The sequence below is a fragment of the Choloepus didactylus genome, chromosome 4 (assembly GCF_015220235.1).
Source record: "Choloepus didactylus isolate mChoDid1 chromosome 4, mChoDid1.pri, whole genome shotgun sequence".
NCBI lineage: Eukaryota > Metazoa > Chordata > Mammalia > Pilosa > Megalonychidae > Choloepus > Choloepus didactylus.
In genome coordinates this window covers 46,939,784-46,961,492 of record NC_051310.1, presented here as the reverse complement: position 1 = coordinate 46,961,492, position 21,709 = coordinate 46,939,784, and the positions used below count along the sequence as shown (strand labels likewise).

The 21,709-nt window shown below is 39.6% G+C and overlaps 2 protein-coding genes across 6 annotated transcripts in view; both read left to right on the top strand.

Moving 5' to 3' along the window:
* The first annotated feature begins 10,322 nt into the window (after positions 1-10,322).
* HSPA2 (heat shock protein family A (Hsp70) member 2) lies at positions 10,323-14,298 on the top strand. The gene has a single exon (XM_037832536.1). The coding sequence runs from the start codon at positions 10,459-10,461 to the stop codon at positions 12,364-12,366; it is 1,908 nt and encodes a 635-aa protein (XP_037688464.1). The 5' UTR covers positions 10,323-10,458; the 3' UTR covers positions 12,367-14,298.
* Positions 12,337-21,709, top strand: part of PPP1R36 (protein phosphatase 1 regulatory subunit 36) — a 72,196-nt gene continuing 62,823 nt past the window's right edge. For 4 of the 5 annotated variants that reach the window (XM_037832538.1, XM_037832539.1, XM_037832541.1 and 1 more), the window contains exons 1-2: positions 14,914-16,801; positions 17,593-17,657. In XM_037832538.1, the coding sequence (XP_037688466.1) occupies positions 16,730-16,801; positions 17,593-17,657 (137 nt within the window). In that variant the 5' untranslated portion in view covers positions 14,914-16,729. Of the gene's footprint in view, positions 12,379-14,913; positions 16,802-17,592; positions 17,658-21,709 lie in introns of those variants that run through there. The other variant, XM_037832540.1, reaches the window with a different exon arrangement.

Genomic DNA, 21,709 nt, shown 5'->3' with positions numbered 1-21,709 from the left:
TGTAACATGCTTCTCATTGGTAAATGCCTGTGGTCTGCAGGCACCCTGCCATGGACAACCCCTTGGATACCAAAAAGCTCTGAGGGACCATGTTTTTGAAGTCCCTCCCATATCCTTGATACCTGAGGTGAAGTAACGGGGGGTGACAGAATGAATGCTAGGGAAAGGAAACAAGTAGAGTTATATTTAGTGTTAAGAATTTGTAGCTGCAGCCCACATTTGGAAACCCATGATCCATACTAAGCCTCTCACTTAGTAATCCCAGTATCCATTTATTTAGCACTCTATACTCTGCTAGGTGCTTTACATATTTAACTTTAATTAATCCTTACAGCCATAAGAGGTAAGTATACTAATTTTTCTTAGGGAGGACCCAGGTTAAGAGAGATTTGAGTATCTTTCCCAAGATCATACCGCAACTAAATACTATAGCTGGAATTTGAACCCAGACCGTTTACCTGATTTCTACATTCCTGTACTTAGCCACTCAACTACATACTCCATCTACCAAGAGTACAAAGAATGGGCATGCTGAATAATGTGAAAATATGTGAGTGGAAACAAAACTTTATTTAAATGGGTCATTCACAATGATGTTTTAGAAATAAATATTAACTCCTAGTGTATGTTTTAATTTTCCTTCATTTGAACTTAAAACACTTAGTGGTGTTGTCAGCTATTTTTCTGGGCCTGTAGTAGGTGCTCAGTTAAAAACTCATTTGAATTCAACTTCCATATTTCCACCTCTGTGACTGTTCTCCTCTGTTTTCCCTATTCCTGTCCCTTTTGCCTTTAATCTTCCTACCAATCACCATTCCCTCCTAATATTGGTTGATTTTATGTATTGCATGACTCAAATAATTTGAAAATAAATAGTCCCAAGAAAAAGCAGACCCTCAGAATAACCAGTTTCCTCTTTATGCCTCAACAGATGATGTGAATAAGAAATTTAAAAAACCTTAATTACCATATTGTGATGTTTGATTAAGATTTATAGAGCAATCTAAGTTTGCACAAACACTGAAGTTGGTTATTCTAACCATTTATAATTCAATCTATAGATTTCTAGTGTAAACTGATAAAGATGATTTTACTCAAAAAGAAATGAAAGATGATTTTGGGAAAAGACAGATGCATAACCACCCTAACCTATTAGCAAACTTTTAAGAAAATGAACAGTTATTTAATAGTTTAGGTTAAAATCCACACACACCCCCCAAATCTAAACTGATTTTAACTTTATACTTCCATTATCTGATTTCAAATACCTATAAAACAGGTTTTACTATTACTATGTTAAATCTCCTACTTTAATGATCTCTGTACCATCTGTCAAATGTTATTTTTAAAGAATAGAATAAGATGGTGAAGATTCCGTGGAAATGGTCCGTAAACACTGAAGTGCCCCATTCTCATTGCTTTTTATCAAACTTAAGGATATGTTACTTGCTCATACTAAAAACAGATAAAATTTAGTCACTTATAAATTTACATACTAGCAAGGGGCAAAAGGCAAGAATTTAGGATGTTTCCATGTGAGAATGACTTGGTAATGACACACACATACGTACACACACACAAAATGATAACAGCAACTGTAAATTCATGCCAATTTTGAACCAATTTGATACCACTTACATATTTATATGCACATGCTTAGCTGACCTTAGCATTAAGAGGCTATAATTTTCCTTATATTCAAGAGAAAAATCATTTAGGTCAATCAGTAGTGGCAGAATTGTTCATCCTTTCTGTAAAAATCCACCACAGGTCACTAGGGGGCAGAAAACCATTATAATTTTTCATTACCCTTCTTTCCTAACAAAAAAAATGGTATGAAGATTACAATTCAGTACTTGGCTCTGAACTGAATTTATGAATGTACTAACCACCATTGTAATAAGAAATTACAGGGAAATACGCAGCCAAAGGATTACAGAAATTTTAAAGACAATTTTCATTTGAGTTAGGAATGTTAGCAGTTTTATGTGAGAAAATTTACGTAACCCTCTGCAGTTAATTATTTGAAAAAGCAGAAGTAAATACGTAGCCTATGTAGCCCCCAGATAAGCTTCATTTAGAAAGTTATTACTGTGTTGTTTTTATTCTATTTACCCGATTGCTTATACCGATCAGAATCAAAAGAACCAATCATCATTTTTAGAATGACAGAAACATAACTAAGCATCCAGATTATGATAGCCATCTTTTCTTTCAAATGTTCATGTTCCCTGATGTGAGAAAAACTCTTTGAGACAATTCTTTTTTTTTTTTAACCAATTAAGGATCATTATTATAAGGGCAAAGTATCACTGTAAAAATTATAATTCTGCCCAGCATCACTAGGATCCTTGTGGACTTTATTTTCAGAGTGTACAACACAATATTTGAAAAAAGCAGTGTTAGCATGATGGCTGAAGGCACTCAATAAAAAGAGCATGAACTTTTAAATTCGTTTGACCTATGCTTCAATTAGAGATTTGCCGTTTACAAAATAAAGTCCATGTAAAATTATTTAATTTGAAGGAAAACACTTCTTAACCACTTCCTTCCTTCCTCCCTACTTTCCTCTACCTGGCTGATACCCTCTTTTTTATGTTACCTATTTATGTGTCCTATCCAGTCTTGCTCAGACCGTACAAGAATAAAAGAAGGGTGTCCCTATAGCTGTGTAAACTATAATAGTAATAAAAATTCTATATTTGAAGGCTACAGTGAGAAGTAGGCAAATAAATTCAAGTTCTAGGAACTATGCTCTTGTTCCATTCTTTGTTCTAAAATCAGTATGGTAGACTGGTACCCAAAGTCATGAAATTCTGACCTAAGAATTATGTTGTATCTTGTAGAGCAGTCAATTTGTAATATTATTTTTCTTGAGTTTTGTCTTTTTCTATGTGGCAGTGGTGAAATAGGGCCTTCTAAACCTCTGGAGGAGTGAAGGATCTGAATTTGGAGAGGACATGGGAAAGAATCAATCTTCAACAGATATCTTTTAAGTCCAGACCCAAGAATATCAGATCTGAAGTGGCACCATCTTTTCTGTCTTCCTGACAAACTTCATCAACCCCAAAAGTTCCAGTTCCAAAGAGCCAAGAAAACTCAGTAAAGATCACTTTGGAATCACTTTTTTTTGTGACAAAATTGATTCATGGTGACTCTACTAGTCTTTGTAAAAAATCTGCTAAAGAAAAGTAACAAGAAAATTCGTATGACATGAGTGGTTAAAGCGAAACTAAAGAGAAACCTTATATGCTAATTATCTTCAAGGATACCTTCCTAAATAAAAGGGCTTACTAGGGCTGCTGTAAATATATTAGAGATAATCACATATCTGTATAATTGTATCTATAATTTTAAACTTAGAACTACAGCTTACATATTATAAATTGTAGTCAGACAATTTAAAAAATTATACCCCCAAATCTGTAGTTTAAAGAATAAATAAAATTTAAGACCAATATTTTAACAAGAAAAGATAATCTAGCTATTACTCACTGTAATGTAACATTTGCCCTTCTTCCTTTTTCAGTGAATATCCTAGTCACATACTTGATTATTAATGCGAGGTGTAAGTCTGTTAACTTGAAGGAAGAACAGAAGTGGTAATACCTCAATAGTGGTAGAACTTCACAAATCACGGATAACCGAAAAGAATGTATTTTAAGATACATTATTTTCTTCTGGACTTAGCAACGTAACCATAATTAGGCAGAATGAATTTCTGTTATTCTCAGTATTAATACATAACACCATGCTTCTCTGTTTTCCAATCGCAAAATAAAATTCAGTGAAGTACTGAATGAACCAATAGTTAACATGTTTTTAAAAACCTTTCATGGAGAAATGAAGTGCTTGGTTGGATTCTAACCTAGCTACAAATGCTTTATTTTATATATATTTATAGTTCCTAGCCATATGAATCTTATAACTCCTTTATTTCCTTACTATGAGCACACTTGTAGTTTTTTACTTTTGGAATTCCTTATTATTGTTGTTGTTGTTTCTTGTGCAATATCAGATGTTACAAATTTTTCAGAAATGCTTGTATCATTTTTATGCCTTTTTCTTTAAATGTTTTAATGAGAAGTGCACAGAGATCTCAGAGTATACATAATGGTATATACAGAAGTCATTTAAGTCAGAGTTTAAAACCTCTAACTATAAAATAGAATAATAATTTGAATATTCATTGCAATAACTAGAATAAATGAAAGTCAGAGAAAGATTTAATTACAGAGTAGAGTGGGTGCAGGGGGAGAAAAGAGAAGTGAAATCCACTATTGTTCAAATTCATAAGAATTCAAATGAGTAAAGAGGAAAAAAAACAAGTATAGAGATGTGTTACATTCTTTAAAAACTAGAGTCAACCATTTTGGGGAACATAAGGAAGCATATGGAATTGTAGACTTTTAACAGTAACTAGGAAACAAAAGATAAAAGAATATTACCAATAATTTTAAAGGTGCCAGATCAATATAGTAGAGACTCAACAAATAATTTTTCATTGACTGGTGGAACTAGATCTGCAAAAGAAATATGGATTAAATTTTGACTGTACTATACTACAGATGTAATGAATTACAATAATTTTAAAAGGCATAAATACATTCCACAATGTGACTATTTTCTGTATATTGGTATAAAATGGAATTACTGTATTGGGTTACATAATTTTTGTTAAAATTTTTAATCCATTGCTTTTATCTAATAAAATTTCTTCTATGTTTGGAAGTTAAGCTGTCTATATTTTTTATTTATATTGTATCTTTTTCAGCCTGGCTCTTTTAAAAAATTATTAGTGTGAAAAGTTATCATCAAGTCATTCTATCTTCTAGTACCACAACAATAAAATATCTGATATAGATAATTATGGTGTTCCTGAGTAGCTTAAGAAGTGCACCAAGAGGATTAATTAGCAAAAATTCTTTTTGTCAAATTCTGGTTTCAATATAGAAGAATGACTGGAAGAATAGTATCCCATGGCAAACACAGATGACAATAAATTCACTGGGTTTTCTCATAATATAAAAATAATTATTTATAAAAATCTACTGGCCTAGTATTTTGCTCTTTCAGAGGATTTAATTCATTTCTCAAAATAACAAACATAATTTACTATTCAGAGAAAGTACTTCCTAAAACAAAATGAATTATGTTTTATGTAGGAGAAAGGGGGTATTTAAAGTTAAAGAATTTAATAAGTACCAACAATAATGGCATATTGAATGTGATTCTGCATGTACAGGATGACCTCACTTCTTTAGACTATTTCAGACTATTCCACAAGGTTCTATCCTCAGGGTTAGCACACTACAAAACTGAATTAGACAAAATTTGTCTTTGCTATTGTCTCAGATTCACATCTGTTCTGGAAAAGCCTTTCTTTCAGATGTAGGTCTCTTAGCCTTCCCTACCAGGCAAGGCAGTATACTTACCCAGCCCACTGGTATCTGTATCTACAGCTCAACAGTAACTTCTAAAAACCCAGGTTTTCAAGACTCAAAGAAATAAGTGGTGAATTTTTTCCCTAGAGTGACATGTGATTGGAGAAATATTTTGGGACACACCATTTTCAAAGTATTATAAACTGGCCCTACTTATGGAAATCTTAAATATAATCGCTAGACCAACTCCAATTTGCTCACAGGTCCTCAGATTGTAAGCTGTTACCCCCACCTTCTCCTCAGGCCAGCATTACCTCCTCAAAACAATCCACAACTCTTAGGAGGGTAGTGCCTGGGTGAGAAATGAGAAGGTTCCAGGAAAATCCACAAGTTTTTTGTTTTCCTTCCCAATAATTCTGTAAAAATGGACACTTGTTCAATTAGTCTCCCCTAGTGTAGGCAGGCCTCACTGCCCATGCACAATTTTAGACCTCACTTTATTCATCTTTGTATTTCTAGTACAAATCTTTTCAGTTATGAATTTCTTATAGCTTTTGGTCTGTGAAGTGTCATTTGAGTACAGAAAAATAAGAGGTAGCCAAAAGATCTTCTGCTTACACAGGGGTGGGGGTGGGGGAGTGGAGATGAAGTTATTATTCCCAGTATTTTGGCTAAGTAATGTGCCTCAGGTCACTTTTAATAAATACTGACCTAGTGAGGTAATATTATGTTCCAGGTACTCTCTGGGTTCTGGGAACACATTGGAGGACAATTGACAGATGCTAAAGTTCTTTTTCTCCACCATTTAACCTTTGTGGAACCTCAGTCTTTGGATTTTAAAAATATTTTGAAACACCCTCATAATTATAATCTGGCAAACAGAGATTTCACTTGTTGAAATTATAGTACTTTCTATAGTGACCTTTGTTTCAACTGAAGGTTAGTAGTCAAGTTTTAAAAATCAATTTTAAAAGTCAAAGAAATAAAAACTGATAAACCTACCATCGAGATAACCGATTTTGATGCATTTTTAATATAAATAAGATTATCCTATATATATAGTCTTGTATCTTATTTTTTCACTTATATCAAAATCACTTTCCTGTATCATTAAAAATCTTGTAATAATCTTTATGGATGTACTATAATTTATGTAGTCATTCTCTTATTGTTGGATATTTAAGCCATTTCCTTTTGTTGTCATTATCATAAATAATATTACCTGCATGTTCTATTATTTCCTTACGATGAATCCCATAGAGAATAATACTAAACGAAAGGTATGATTATATATAAGGTCAAAAATCATATAAAAGGTCAATTGCCCTCCAGGAAGATTGTACTAATTTGCTTTCCCACCAGTAGGGTTTGCCTGTTTTGCTGCACCCTTTTTGACACTAATAAATTTGGTCAAAATTTGCTATTTGAGGGTGACAGTGTGATTGTGAAGACCTTGTGGATCACACCCCCTTTATCTAGTGTATGGATGAGTAGGAAAATGGGGATAAAAACTAAAGGACAAATGGGGTGGGATGGGGGGATGCTTTGGGTGTTCTTTTTTCACTTTTATTTTTTATTCTTGTTCAGGTTCTTTCTGATGTAAGGAAAATGTTCAGAGATAGATTGTGGTGATGAATGCATAACTATGTTATCATACTGTGGACAGTGGATTGTATACCATGGATGATTGTATGGTGTGCAAATGTATTTCAATAAAACTGAATTTAAAAAAAAAGGTATATGTGAGAAATGCCACATTAAAAAAAAAATTGCTATTTTGATATTTTAAAGGAGTCTGTTTTTTATTCATTCTGAGCCAGTTATCAAAGAGAAAAGAATAAGATTATTAAAAAATTGACATAAATAAGGAAAATGTAAAAATTCCAAAAATGATCAGTATGTGACAATGTTCTAAGACTGCAAAAGTTTATTCCATATAAAATAAAAATGCAAATATTGTGTCTTTTTAAAAAAAATATACCTCAGGATTGCATTTAAATGTGAAACATCAATTTACTAGGTGAAAGGCTGAAGTGGAGAAAATAGCTAATGAAAATGCAGATATAATTCCTGCTGTGCTTTTAGAAAACTCTGTTAAAGATAAATGTGGTGGTTAGCTGCGGGATCTGTTTGTAGTAACTGTACATAGAGGTGGTACGTAACTCCTACGCAAAAGGGCCTCTCTCTTCTAAAGTTCTCATTTTAGTACTTGTGTGTAAGAACTCTGGCCTGCTTGCTTTTTCACAATCTTCGCTTGAGGTAAATGTTGGAGGGCTGTGTGAATGCAAGGGAGCTGAACACTGTTTCTCACAGTTGTTTCTGGGTTTCAGTTGTAGCTGGGACCCTAAGTGTCTTTAAGTCACATCATATCATCAGTCTTACAAAGAATCTGTATTGCTCTTGAGCCTACAAAATCCATCTTTTAAAAACAAACAAAAAACTACATAAAAGAAAAAACACAATGATTTCCCAAAAAGAAAAACAAGTCAAGGATTGTATTCTCAAATTTAAGGCAGCTTCAATAGGAACTTTTTGGTTTTATCCTTGTTTACCTAATACTTTCTTAAAAATGAGTCCTATTTCAAAATTTTTCTTTAACTTCTTTCATGGTAAAAGGATGGGAATTGTGATTAAAAATAGTACTATTTAACCAATGAGATTAACAAATTAATAGCAAATGTATTTCTTAAAAAATGTTTATTATGGTAACATATATACAACACAAAGTTTCCCACTTTCATGTGTACAATTTAGTGATAATTACATTCACAATATTGTGCTACCATACTAGAACCATCCATTACCAAAACTTCTCATCCCCCAAATAGAAACTCTGTACCCATTAAACAACAACTTTCCATTCCCCCTCACCCTCCTGTCCCTGGTAACCTACAATCTACTTTCTGCCTCTGTGCAGCAAATGTTTTTAAAAATTAAGAAATTCCATACACGGCTAGATAAAAGAATCTTACATCTTTATTTATAGGAATCTGTCAGCATTACTTTTTGGTCACAGACAACTTTTGCGTTTCTCAGACAAAAACTTTTCTCCCGCATCAACTCACACAACTTTTACACCTACACATTGCTAGCCGGCTTCAAAGGATGCCTCCTTCCTCTCTCTTCCCTCCAAAAGACTCAGGAAAAAGATCATGGCTTACAAAGTTCTTGGATGGATCTTGTCCACCTGAAGAAAATATTTCTTGCCTTTACCCCTTCCCTTCTAGTGACCTAATCTTCTGTACCGCATTTGTGGCTCCCTGAGCACACACTGGCCTCATCTTTACCCAAGCTACAACCTATGAAAGGAATGCCTTTCCTTTCCCCATTGCTGGCAAACATCAGCATCCGGCTCAGGCACTATCATCTCTTCCAAGAAGCCCTCACTCTTCACTCAGAGTGGATGTGGTCCCTCCTTTGGGTTCTCTCAGCACTCTTCTCGAATTATGTTTACCTTTCCATTAGACTCTCAGATCATTCCATGTGTCTTTGAACCCTCAGTGCCTAGCACAGTCCTTGATACATGGTACTGGGACCTGCTAAAGTTGGTTGAATGAATGACTGTCCTCATCTTCCCCCGCCCAAAGTGAATTACTGCCTTTGTTCCAGGTTATTCTCTTCCTCTGGGAGTCCATTTATAGCAGCCCGCTTCTATCTCCTGTCATCTGGTGCCAGAAAATAGATTCCCAGGTCTATTCTCATATTCCTCTTAAACATGAGAGAATGAATTGCACTCCTTTTCATCTACATTCCTGAGGGTTTACTGCCTCTAATTAACTTAAGCAGCACAGCTCAGGAAAATAATTTCATTCGGTTGAGCTCAGTCATAAACCTGATTCGGTCATAAACATGATCGCGTGTGCGTATCCTGGGGATGATAGAATGGTTCAGGGAATGAAGCTGGGTTATTTTACGGTGCTTCAACGTTCATATTTGATTATATATATTTCCCGCAAGGCGGCGGACAAAGCACTTGAGACCAAAAATAAGGAAAGCGGTGGAGAGAACAGGGAGACAAAAACAGAACGCTGAAACCAGTAGGAGAGGCAGGCAAAATGAAAAGTGAGGAGGAGAAAGTTTAAACGCAGGCCCCTGGGAGGACGAGTTGCAGCCGCTCCCAACTTGGATCTCGCAGGCCACCCCGCATTCAGCGCGGAAAAACGGTCGGCCTCTCCGGGCGCCACTAGCGGGGCCCAGGGTTTTCGCCACCATGCAATTTTGATCGAGCGCCCACAACCACTGAGACGCCGCGAAGCACGCAATACAAAATTCCAGGAGGGCAGACCCGTCCAAGGAACTTTGGTTTCATCTCTTTCTGTCACCGCCCGCACACGCCCGACCACGCGACCCAACCACGTCAACGCCCAGTGCTTTGACAGCGCCGGCTAAATAAAAAAGCCGGTTCTGGCCGCATTTATCAGTACGATCAACTCAGAATGTATTCCCTCTGCCGCTGCGTGCTTAGTTGGTCGGAACACCTGACACTGACCAGCATTTAAGGCCTTAGGAACAAAACAAATCTCCCAGGTCGCTGCATTCACCAGGACCTTCTTCCTCCTCCCCGCCCCTTGGGAGTTCGCGCTGCCCATTGGCCGCATGCCCTGCCAGTCCGAAGGGCAAAGACCGCGAAAAAGCCCATACACCTAGCCCAGGGGCGCGAGCCCAACGCCCCCAACCCGCAGGCTGTGCGCGAGTCGCCGCGGCCTTGGTTCGCCCAGGAGACGTGGGAGGGGCCTAATTTGCATAACGGCCGCCCCTCGGGCTTCTCGCATTGGCCGGGGCCCCGCCCCTCACCCAACTTGAAATCTGTTGGGCCGCCGGCCGGTCACTCCGAGCCAGGCAAGCCTGTGGCTGGGCTGGAAGAGTTTGTGCGGGCGGCCCCAGGGAGCGGATTGGCTCTGGGAGTTTTCAGAAGGCGGCGGGGAGGCGGCTATAAGACCAGGGAACCGAGCAGGGGGAGCAGGGAAGCTGGTTACCCTCACGGTGTTCGGTGTGAGGCGACCGTTAGTTGACGCCGCGGATTTTCTCTCGCTCGTTTACCCGTCTAACTTCGCTTGCCTGTCTTTCAGTCAGCATGTGTGCCCGCGGCCCGGCTATCGGCATCGACCTGGGCACCACCTACTCATGCGTGGGGGTCTTCCAACATGGCAAGGTCGAGATCATCGCCAACGACCAGGGCAACCGCACCACCCCCAGCTACGTGGCCTTCACCGACACCGAGCGCCTCATCGGCGACGCCGCCAAGAACCAGGTGGCCATGAACCCCACCAACACCATCTTCGATGCCAAGAGGCTGATCGGACGCAAGTTCGAGGACGCCACAGTGCAGTCGGACATGAAACACTGGCCGTTCCGGGTGGTGAGTGAGGGAGGGAAGCCCAAGGTGCAGGTGGAGTACAAGGGAGAGATCAAGACCTTCTTCCCGGAGGAGATTTCCTCCATGGTCCTCACTAAGATGAAGGAGATCGCCGAAGCCTACCTGGGGGGCAAGGTGCAGAGCGCGGTCATCACCGTCCCGGCCTATTTCAACGACTCACAGCGCCAGGCCACCAAGGACGCAGGCACCATCACGGGCCTCAACGTGCTGCGCATCATCAACGAGCCCACGGCGGCGGCCATCGCCTACGGCCTGGACAAGAAGGGCTGCGCGGGCGGCGAGAAGAACGTGCTCATCTTTGACCTGGGAGGCGGCACTTTCGACGTGTCCATCCTGACCATCGAGGACGGCATCTTCGAGGTGAAGTCCACCGCCGGCGACACCCACCTGGGCGGCGAGGACTTCGACAACCGCATGGTGAGCCACCTGGCGGAGGAGTTCAAGCGCAAGCACAAGAAGGACATCGGGCCCAACAAGCGTGCGGTGCGGCGTCTGCGCACGGCCTGCGAGCGCGCCAAGCGCACCCTGAGCTCGTCCACGCAGGCGAGCATCGAGATCGACTCGCTCTACGAGGGCGTGGACTTCTACACGTCCATCACCCGCGCCCGCTTCGAGGAGCTCAACGCCGACCTCTTCCGCGGGACCCTGGAGCCCGTGGAGAAGGCGCTGCGCGATGCCAAGCTGGACAAGGGCCAGATCCAGGAGATCGTGCTGGTGGGCGGCTCCACCCGCATCCCCAAGATCCAGAAGCTGCTGCAAGATTTCTTCAACGGCAAGGAGCTGAACAAGAGCATCAACCCCGACGAAGCGGTGGCCTACGGCGCCGCAGTGCAGGCGGCCATCCTCATCGGAGACAAGTCCGAGAACGTGCAGGACCTGCTGCTGCTTGACGTTACCCCCTTGTCGCTGGGCATCGAGACGGCTGGCGGCGTCATGACCCCACTCATCAAGAGGAACACCACGATCCCCACCAAGCAGACGCAGACCTTTACCACCTACTCAGACAACCAGAGCAGCGTGCTGGTGCAGGTGTACGAGGGCGAACGGGCCATGACCAAGGACAATAACCTGCTGGGCAAGTTCGACCTGACCGGGATTCCTCCCGCACCCCGCGGGGTCCCCCAGATCGAGGTCACCTTCGACATCGACGCCAACGGTATCCTCAATGTTACCGCCTCCGACAAGAGCACCGGTAAGGAGAACAAAATCACCATCACCAACGATAAGGGTCGTCTGAGCAAGGACGACATTGATCGCATGGTGCAGGAGGCGGAGCGGTACAAGTCGGAAGATGAGGCCAATCGCGACCGCGTAGCCGCCAAAAACGCGGTGGAGTCCTATACCTACAACATCAAGCAGACGGTGGAAGACGAGAAACTGAGGGGCAAGATTAGCGAGCAGGACAAAAACAAGATCCTCGACAAGTGTCAGGAGGTGATCAACTGGCTTGACCGAAACCAGATGGCGGAGAAAGAGGAGTATGAACACAAGCAGAAAGAGCTCGAACGAGTGTGCAACCCCATCATCAGCAAACTTTACCAAGGCGGCCCTGGCTGCGGCGGTTCTGGAGCCTCCGGGGGACCCACCATCGAGGAAGTGGACTAAGCTTGCACTCGAGTCAGTAAACCTCTTTTCCTTTCTCTATTTTTTTTTTCTTTTGTTTTTGTTCTTTGAAATGTCAAGGTGCCAAGTGCGAAATCTATTGTTCGAAGTCTTTAGCCTGGTTTATGCATGTGAAAGGAAAGGTACAACATCTTAGTTTAATTCTAAAAGGTTAGTTCTAATGTTTGATTTAAAAAAAAACATTTGAGGTTTCTCTTTTAATGCATTTTGCGTGTTTGCTGCCGAGCATTTTTCGTTAGCTTAGTTCGTGCAGCATTTTGCGTGTTTGCTGACGAGCATTTTTAATTAGCTTAGTTCGTGCATGGAGATTTGTTTGAGATGGGAAACCTGAAGTTTGCACACCTGTCCTATGGAAGCTTGGTAACAATAAAATATACAGAATCTTGAATTGTTTATTTTTATGTGGTTCCTTAAGACTAAAGTGAACCATTTCAGTAATGTTAAGGACAGGTATACTTTTTGCAAACAAATGCATAAATGCCAATTTAAAGTAAAGCTGAAATTGATCTCAAAATTACTGTCTGGGAGTTCTCAATTTTCCCTAACTTTATTGTTTTACCCATTTTGGTCTTGATGACATTAGAGTATGATGTAAAGTTTATCTAACCTGATCTTGTCTAATTCTCAGATGGAGTTCCTGCCTTGAATTACCAACAATTTAAGGGGAGAAGATCTGGGTAAACTTTTTTTTCCCCTTTTACAGAAACCTGACTGGGTATTCCAGTGTACTCAAACTCCTACTAATGCTTGGCGACTTGAATTTTCCAGCAAAATACAAGCTATAGTCGGTGGTTAAGTATAAACTGATTCTCTGAACTAATAAAAGCTGGGGCAGGAGTTGTCTTCTGATAACAGGAAAGGTAGTAAAGAAACAAGTTGCTTTCTGTGACATAGAGGTGCCTGAAACCAGCCAGTTGTTAAAACAACTTGAGTCCAAATTTAACTTCTGAGCTTATAGGAAATTCCAGTCTCAGAAACGTTTCCAGCAGTTATAATGCTGTCCATTTTCCCTATGTATCTGGTTTGAGATTGTTACTGATAGGAAAATTGCATCCCTTTGGAGATCTACTGTCCTGGGCTTATGCTTTAAAAACCACATTCTTGAGAGAAGGTAGTTCACTTTATTTATTTTTATTTATTAATGAAGGACACTTCTGCTTTGCTCTATTCTCTTTTAGGGGAACTTTTGAAAAATTCAATAAAAATGATTGAAAAATATATAGTTTTCACTGCACATAGATATTTTAATATCTCTTTCCAGGTGATATAGATTTGTGGCTTCATACGTTCATAATTATAGAAGCAATATTTTTAATTTAGTGGTGAACCATTCTGTATCACACAGTGAGACCAATTTGAGGAAGAATAGAGTAATAATTTTAAAACTGGAGAACAATTAGCCTTAGAATTTTGGGCTTGGTAATGACTCACACAAGATTTGATTCTTATAAGCAAGTCTCATTGGGATGGAGGAGGGAGACATAAAAAGGCGATTGTGAAATTATTTCAAAATATGCTAAAAAACTTTTTTAAAGGTAATTGCTCTTTACACTCTGAAAAACTGAAGATAACTTGAGCTGGTGTCACCTTGGTGGAAAGTTTTCCGTGTAGAAGCATTAAGGGTGTTTCACTGACTACAGATAACATCACATAAATATTTGACCAACTACCTTGGTACTAACAGAATCAGGTGATTGGTAGTCTTAGAGTAACTTTTAACATAAATATGAGTTTTACCAAGATAACACCTATTGTATTATGCATTTACTAGCCCTATATTTGTTAAAAGTGTTTATCCCTTGCTTTAACTTCAAAATATAGTAGAGTCTTTAAGTGCAATTTGATATTAGCGTGACTCATTTAGATCACACTTTAGAGGAGATTGGTTTCTAAAGTATCAAAAAAAAAAAAAAATGGGTCTTTGATCCCATGGCCTGGCCTCTGGTGACTTGTGAGCATTAATCTCAATCTATGTTTGATAACTTCATTTTCTGTTATTTTGAAATGTAATTTGTAAAACTCAGCTTTCTTGTGGAGTTTTAAATTTTGCCTTATCAAATTTACCTAGATCTGAATAGTGCTAGGATAAAGTCACCCAAGTGGTTATTCAGTGTTTCCAGAAGTCAGTTGAAACTGGTAACCTTGCAATTCCTGGGAACTCCTTAGTAGATGTCAGATCAGCCGTAGTCAAGTGATAGTGGAAAAAGTACTTGATGTAAGACAGGGCTAAATTACAGTTTCAGGAATAATTAGCATCACTTGAACTTGAAAGTGAGTTTTTGCTAGGGAATAGTAGTCATGACTAAAGCAAAATGCAATACATATAATATGCTAAGGAATTGAAAATGTATACTTCTCAGAATAGGTGCTTGAATTCTTCTTAAATGTCTGATTAACATAGTTGTCTAGACATCTGTCAGAATAAGATATAGCAATGTTGACAGAATCTGAGATGTGTGAAATGTCAAATTAAATTCACTTTAAATTTTTATATTAGTTTGATATGTATAATAGAAAAGCATTAGAATGACTCATTAGGAGATATTAGTGCTATTTACATCTTTAAACTTACATGCACAAGAGGATATTTAATATGTCACCTATTTCTCCATTAATAAATAACAACTGGAATTAAATTGAAATTATAAAAAGTCTCAAATCCATACATTACAATTCCTAAGGGATTATATTTTCTTAAATTAAGGAGAAACAGGAATATTCAAATGCTTCCATTTAATGTATAAATATTTTAGGTATGAGTGAACAGTTTTGAAAGTCAATGTTTAAATGTTAAAATTAGATACAGAATTTCATTCCTAAGAAAAATTACGGATCTTTTAAAAAGCTTAGTATTCTCCTTATAGCTCTGGGAATGGAAGTATTTTAGGGTATATACATTTCTGAAATTTAATAGGGGGATACTAAATATTGTAATGTCTTATGCTTAGGACAAAGAAGGCATAGGCCCTTTCCTCCACACCTTTCAATGTAGATTAGGTGTTATGTTTGTGATTTGAAGGGGAAATAGGCAACCAAAAATGGAGTTGCTAATTAAAAACTGGTTTTGCCATTTTCTTACATGTTAGTTTTTTTTATTTTATTTAGGATTATAACTATGAAAGTCTGTTCATTATGACTTTTTCATAGTACTAACATGCATCATTTTCACTTGAGGGCATGGGCCTAAGAACCTGACACCTGCAACTTAGTTCTATTTTTAGATAATATATGACCTTGAGTAATTTCTCTAAATTAGGCACACACACACACACACACACACACACACACACCAACCTTTTTCTCACAGTACCCTTGGACTTATTTAGAAGGTACCTTTATTCCAACTTTATAACATCAAGATTTGTTTTTTTGAAAAGGGAAAAGATATTTCCAGTTTAGGTTATGGGTTTCTAATGTCATCATTTTAAGAAAATTGGTTAAAAAAAATCTAAGAAATCAATGGGTCACTTTTAAGAGTAATATAGAGCTATAAAAGCAATCTTCCCTCTTTATTTTTGTTAGGATATGGTGATACAGAAGTGTAAGTCCCTTCAGAGTATCAAAAGTTTCCTTTATTGTGGCTCTCTAGTACATGTGAAACAGCTTATCATGTAACTTTTATGTAGAGTTTCTGTGACACGTATTTTTTTTCTTAGCTTTGTGCATTAGAGGAAAATGGGATCTTGGGTTTTCTGTTAGCACTTCCCTCACTGGGATATATTGAAGAGGTTGACTGGCTACTAATGTCTTTAAATGAGATCTTCCTAATACGATTGTGAGGTGATTGGATTCCATCCAGATTCCCAGGGCTTTCTCAGATGAGGAAACAAGATCAGAGTTTTCTTGTCCTGGCGTCTCCTAGTTAAGCCGGGGAACCAAGTTTTTGAAAACCTTATTTCCATGCCAGTGTTCTCTTTCACTAGACCATACTGCTTCTTTCTCACCTCCATCCTCCAAATCAACCAAGGTCCAACTTTAATTTGTACTTAACAGTGGTAACCATTAAAGTTTGGAACAAACGGATCTTCCCTGTACAACTGAATATAGTTATTCAAATTTTTAAAAAGTGGCTTAATTTTACAGTTAGGATGCCGTGAATAAACTAACGAGTCAACCTGGGAGCAGCTTTACTATGGATAAGCCAGTAAGACACCACCAGGAAGGAGGTGGGCGGAGCAATAGGTGATGCTGTACCGCGTCTGGACACCCCGGTCCGGACGCAGGCCCAGTTCGCGGCGGAAGCAGGGCCCCGCCCCGTCCCGCCCCGCGGACCGCGGGTTCCGGGCGCCGGCGGGCAGTTGCCTGGACGCTGCTGTGAGGGGCCGTAGGAGGGACGGAGGAGGCCATGTTTCGGCTGCCGGAACTTTATTTGAGGAAGAGGCGGTTGGAGCCGTCCCCCATCTCCCGGCCTGATGATGTAAGTGCGGCGTTGGCTGCCCCCACACCGGCGGCCGTGACAGGAGCAGAGGAAACCCGGGAGGGCTCCGTCGTGAGACCGGGACGTCCACTTTCCTTCCGCTGCGCCCCTCTCCCTCCTCCCCGGAGGCTGGTTGCCCCCTAAGCCCCCGGGCTAGCGGTAATCGCTGTGATGTGGGAATATTTGCCTACGGAAACAGAACTACAAGGCGTATTCAGCCAACGGTCAGAATTGAATCTGACTTCCTCCGCAGAAACGCAGATATTTATTTATGAAAGTCTCCCCCACCTCTAATTGGTTGGTTGCAAGATAGTTCTACTGCAGAGGAAGCAGCCCTGCTCTGAGTGAGATCCCCGGGGTTGGTACCTACCACTAAGTGGAAAGGGAAAGTTGCTCCCCGCCGACTTCCTCTGAAAGACTGGGTCAGTGTTAGAGCGGGCTTCTCCTATAGTCAGAGAGTAATAGGTTAAGGCTGCCTGGTCATCTGCTTATTGTTGTCGGAGTCCCAATTCATCTGTAAATTGTTACGGTGAACCTTGAGCCATAGGCAGTCCAAGTGAAGTTTCTTCTCTCCCTTCGTTCCTCCCTCCCTTTCCCTAAATCAAAAAGGATAAAATCCTGGCTTCAGGTTAAAAACAAACAAACAAACAAACAAACAAAAAAACTTGTAACAGTCCACATCTTTATTGAAGAAAGAGGGACTGGAAAAATTATTGTTAAAGGTTCATTGTGACCCCTGGATTGTAAATTAAACTTTTAATTATTTTTGCTGCAATGATTTTATTTTACAGCATTCGGGATTACGATTAGGGATGTGGTATTGGAAAGATGAAACCAGAACTCTTGAATTCAGAAGGTAAATTTTAACAAAACTTTATTATAGTTTCTATAAAACTATACATGTACTTGGGTTAAAAACATAATTCAAGCAAACAGAAGAATACAAAGAATAAACGCTGAAATCCCACCATCTGGCCATACCATTGTTAACATTTTGGTGAACAATCTTCCAGACATCGCTTTCGGTTAACATTTATCACTGCTTCTCATGTGCCAGACACTGTGCTAATCAGTTCACCAGTCCTTTGAAATAGCTATATGTTAATCTAATTCAAGAGTTAAGAAATTTGAGGAACACTAAGTGACTTGGTTAAATCACACACCTAGAAGGTAATTAAAAGGATTAAATGAAGGTCTGTTTGCCTCAGAGTCCATATTATTAGCTACTATATAAAATAGTTTTACATTAACGGTATCGTATACCTGCTGCAATAGAAGGTAAATTTTATAAGGTAAAATTAATAGATTAGAAAAAAACTAATTTTAATGTCCATTGAGAAGGTACTGAATCTTTTAAAAGTGAATAGCTAACCTAACAGTAATAACCACTATCTGTTTTATATCTGTGTACCAGATATTTGAGTATTTTTCAAATCCTTACAACAGCCATGGAAGGTGAGCATTAACATCCCCATTTTACAGTTGAAGAAACAAGGCTCAAAGAGATTAAGCAATTGAACCAAAGTCATACACCCAGTAAGTAGCAGGACATTTTGAGCCAAGAGCCATCTGATATCAGAGCCATTTCCACTGTAAACACTGTCTCCCTTGACTAGACCATAAACCCTTTAAAGGCAGAAACTGTCTTAACTCATCTTTAAGTCCCTGATGCTGTCTATAGAAACTTCCCAAAGTAGGCACTCATCAAATGTTTATTGAACTTGTTCAGTAAATCAGCTGGATCCAAACAGAACAAGACTAGAGACAGGGGACCAGTTAGAAGGCTAATTGTAGGAAGATTACTGAAAGTTACATAGGTAAGAAACAGAGTCAGAACTAAGTCAATGTTGGTATAAATAGAAGGGTACAGGACTGAGAAATATTTAAAAGATGGCATTGCCAGGATGTTTGGATAAAACTGATAGGATATGGTTCCTGAATGGGAAGGGAGAGGAAGAAGGAGGTGTCTAGTGTGATTCTCAGGTGTCAGGCTTGGGTGGCTGGGGTTGACTTTCACCAGAATGAAAGAGGCAAAACTAGTGTTTGAGGTTGCTTTGACCTGTTCACTGTTGGACAGATGGGGCTGGAACTCAGGAAAGGGGTGGGGTAAGCAGATGTAATTTTAATTACGTTATAAATATGACGTTTCATGTCAGTTAAGCCTGATTTTAAAGACAATGTTTTATTAGGGTCAAAATCAAAAGTTTATATTTTATAGAATATTTGTTGCAGTAATTCTGACTAATCTGCCATTTCCAAAGCAGTAATTCCAATTTTCTCACACATGTCACAGAAGATTCTACTCAGTGGCTCCTAAAGCATCACACTTGGTAAAGAGAGTAAGATAGCTTTGGGGTTAAAAAGACAGGATGATCACAGGAGTCAAAATACATGTTAAAAGCAGAAGAGAATAAGTTTGGATATAAATTTTAACTGCTACCTGGAGTTAGCCAAACTGCAAAGTTTTAGAGCACAGTCCTCCCAACTGCCAAGTGTACACAGGACTTCTGGCATCAACTGTAAGGAGTTAAGATCCAAGTACAAGTTAGAGGGAGGAGTCCACACAAGACCACTTTCACTTTTGACAACAACTGCAGGTCTAGGAGGTTCCCATAACCACTCGCAAGTTCAGTAATTTGCTGGACTCAAAGTACTCACTGAAAGCTATTATACTCACTGTTAGATACTTTATTACAGGAAAGGACAAAGATTAAAATCAGCCAGAAGAAGAGATGCGTAGGGCAGAGTCAGGGAGGGTTCCAAATGCAAAGCTTCCATTGTCCTCAGAATGTGTTACCTTCCTGAATGAATGTATAATAATACACACACAGTATTGCCAAGCAAGGAAGCTCACCCAGGCCTTGGTGTTCAGAGTTTTAAATGGGGCTCCATTTCATAGACATGACTGATTAATTGATTGCCCATGTGATTGAGCTCAGCCTTCTGCCTGACTGATACCACATGACTGAAAACCTCCAGCTCTAAATCACGTGTGGCGTTTCTGGCATGTCTAGCCCCCTGTACGGCAGGCCCCACCTTAAGATCCAATATGGCCAGTCCCGGCCCTCAACGAAGACACTCCTATCAGGTATGATGTAGATTACCTCCCAGGAGCTGAAGGCAAAAGCCAGACCTCTCTTTGGGCAAGGCCAAAACAAATTCTTCACTATACAAGTGCCAATATTTTCTTTTCTCAATCTTCGTATGTATCAAAGGCCATCTCAGTTCTCTTTTTTTATGATGAGAAATGGGCTTTACTTTTTACTTGCTGCACGTTTTTGTAAAATTAATTTCAAGCTAATTTTGTAGTGCTAATCTAATAATAAGCCACCCTAAGTGGCATGATTTCATATTTGAGCCTACTAATAAATTCAGATCTGAGTTTCATACTTCATATACATAAATAAAGGTCCTTTTGGTTTGTTACTAAGTTGTTCTTTTAAAATGACTTGACTGATTTCCACCAATGTTGGGAATATATTTGGGATGGTGCAATTTAAAAGGAGGTTGTATGACAGAATGTTGAAGGGGAAAAAGCCAGACACAAAAATGTGCATACTATAAATTCCATTTATACGAAGTTTTAAAAATAGGAAAAAAAAAAAGAAGAAGAACTGTGATAACAGAGGTCAGAATAGTGGTATCTCTAGGGGGAAGGCACAAGGTGACCTTCTGGAATGTTGGAAATATCCTGTATACCCGTATATTCATCTGGGTGGTGGTTACATAGGTATATACATATTAAAAAGTTCATCAAGCTGTACACTTAAGATTTAAGCACTTTACATAAGTTATACCTCAGTTTTAAAAGTAAAAAACAAAACCACAGGCTGTGTGAAATTATACACATTGGGTGCAGTTATGAGAGATGGGGAAAGGAATAACATGAAAAATAGGTGGATAGCCCTTTTGTAGAGGAGCTCCTTTGTGTTTCAGCAACTCTGTGGCAGGCCTCAGAGTGTCAGTCAGGATTACCTTGGGAGTCCTGCTGGTAGGTAGAGAAAAGCACACCTTTGTATATTTTAGACCAAAGTTAGTGTTTGGATTTTGAGAGAAATATAGGTATAACTCCCTTTTTAATGTCTAAGCATATTGTAGATTTGAAGTCAGAAAAGATCTGTGAGCTGGAACATGCTATTTTTGTCAGAGACAGTGTTGCCAGAGGCTTCAATTCGTGGTTAAGAGATAGGGTGGAGTAGGTGATGATAGTGAGGGAAGCCACAGAGGCAGGTCTGTTAAGTCACCACTCTCATACCAGCTTTGTTTAGTATCAATCACAAATCTTTATTGAACATACATTGACATGATTCACCTCAGTAAATATCTACTGCAACTTTCACCTGTGTGACCCCCCAGGTAGGTACTGGACTCCTACAGCTAAACCAGACCTGTACTCAAGAGGGGCTCACAGCATAGCACAGGCTCAGAGCTGCACAATTATAAAGAAAGGCAGGGACATGATATGGTTGTATGTATGCTCTAGAAAGCCCCCACCCATGGAGTGATGAGATTAGTATTAGAGACGACAAACAGTTATGAGGCCAGGAAGGAGGTGACTAGGACCCAGATAAAGACTGGCCAGAAATTGAAGAGTCAGAGACTCAGAGGCAATTTAAAGGTAAATCCCTCTTGTGGGTAAGACAAGTAGGTGGTAAGACTAGCTGTGAGAGGGAGGAGGCAAGAATGTCTGGGTCAATGAGTGGATGATTATATTGTCCTTTGAGATAAGGAAGGTGGAATAGAAAGTAAGTTTATGGGGGAAGCACAAGGCAACAAGCTTACTTTTACACTTGGAGAATTTGAAGTGCCTGTCTGTGGGACCCCCAGGTCAAGAATCCAATAAATAGGATTTTGGCCTTCAGGAGGGAAGCTGGTGCAAAGTGGGAAGTGAAATGATAAAGTCCAGAA

Excerpts from the sequence above, each read along its gene's own strand:
- HSPA2 (XM_037832536.1), top strand. The coding sequence starts at position 10,459 with ATGTGTGCCCGCGGCCCGGCTATCGGCATCGACCTGGGCACCACCTAC.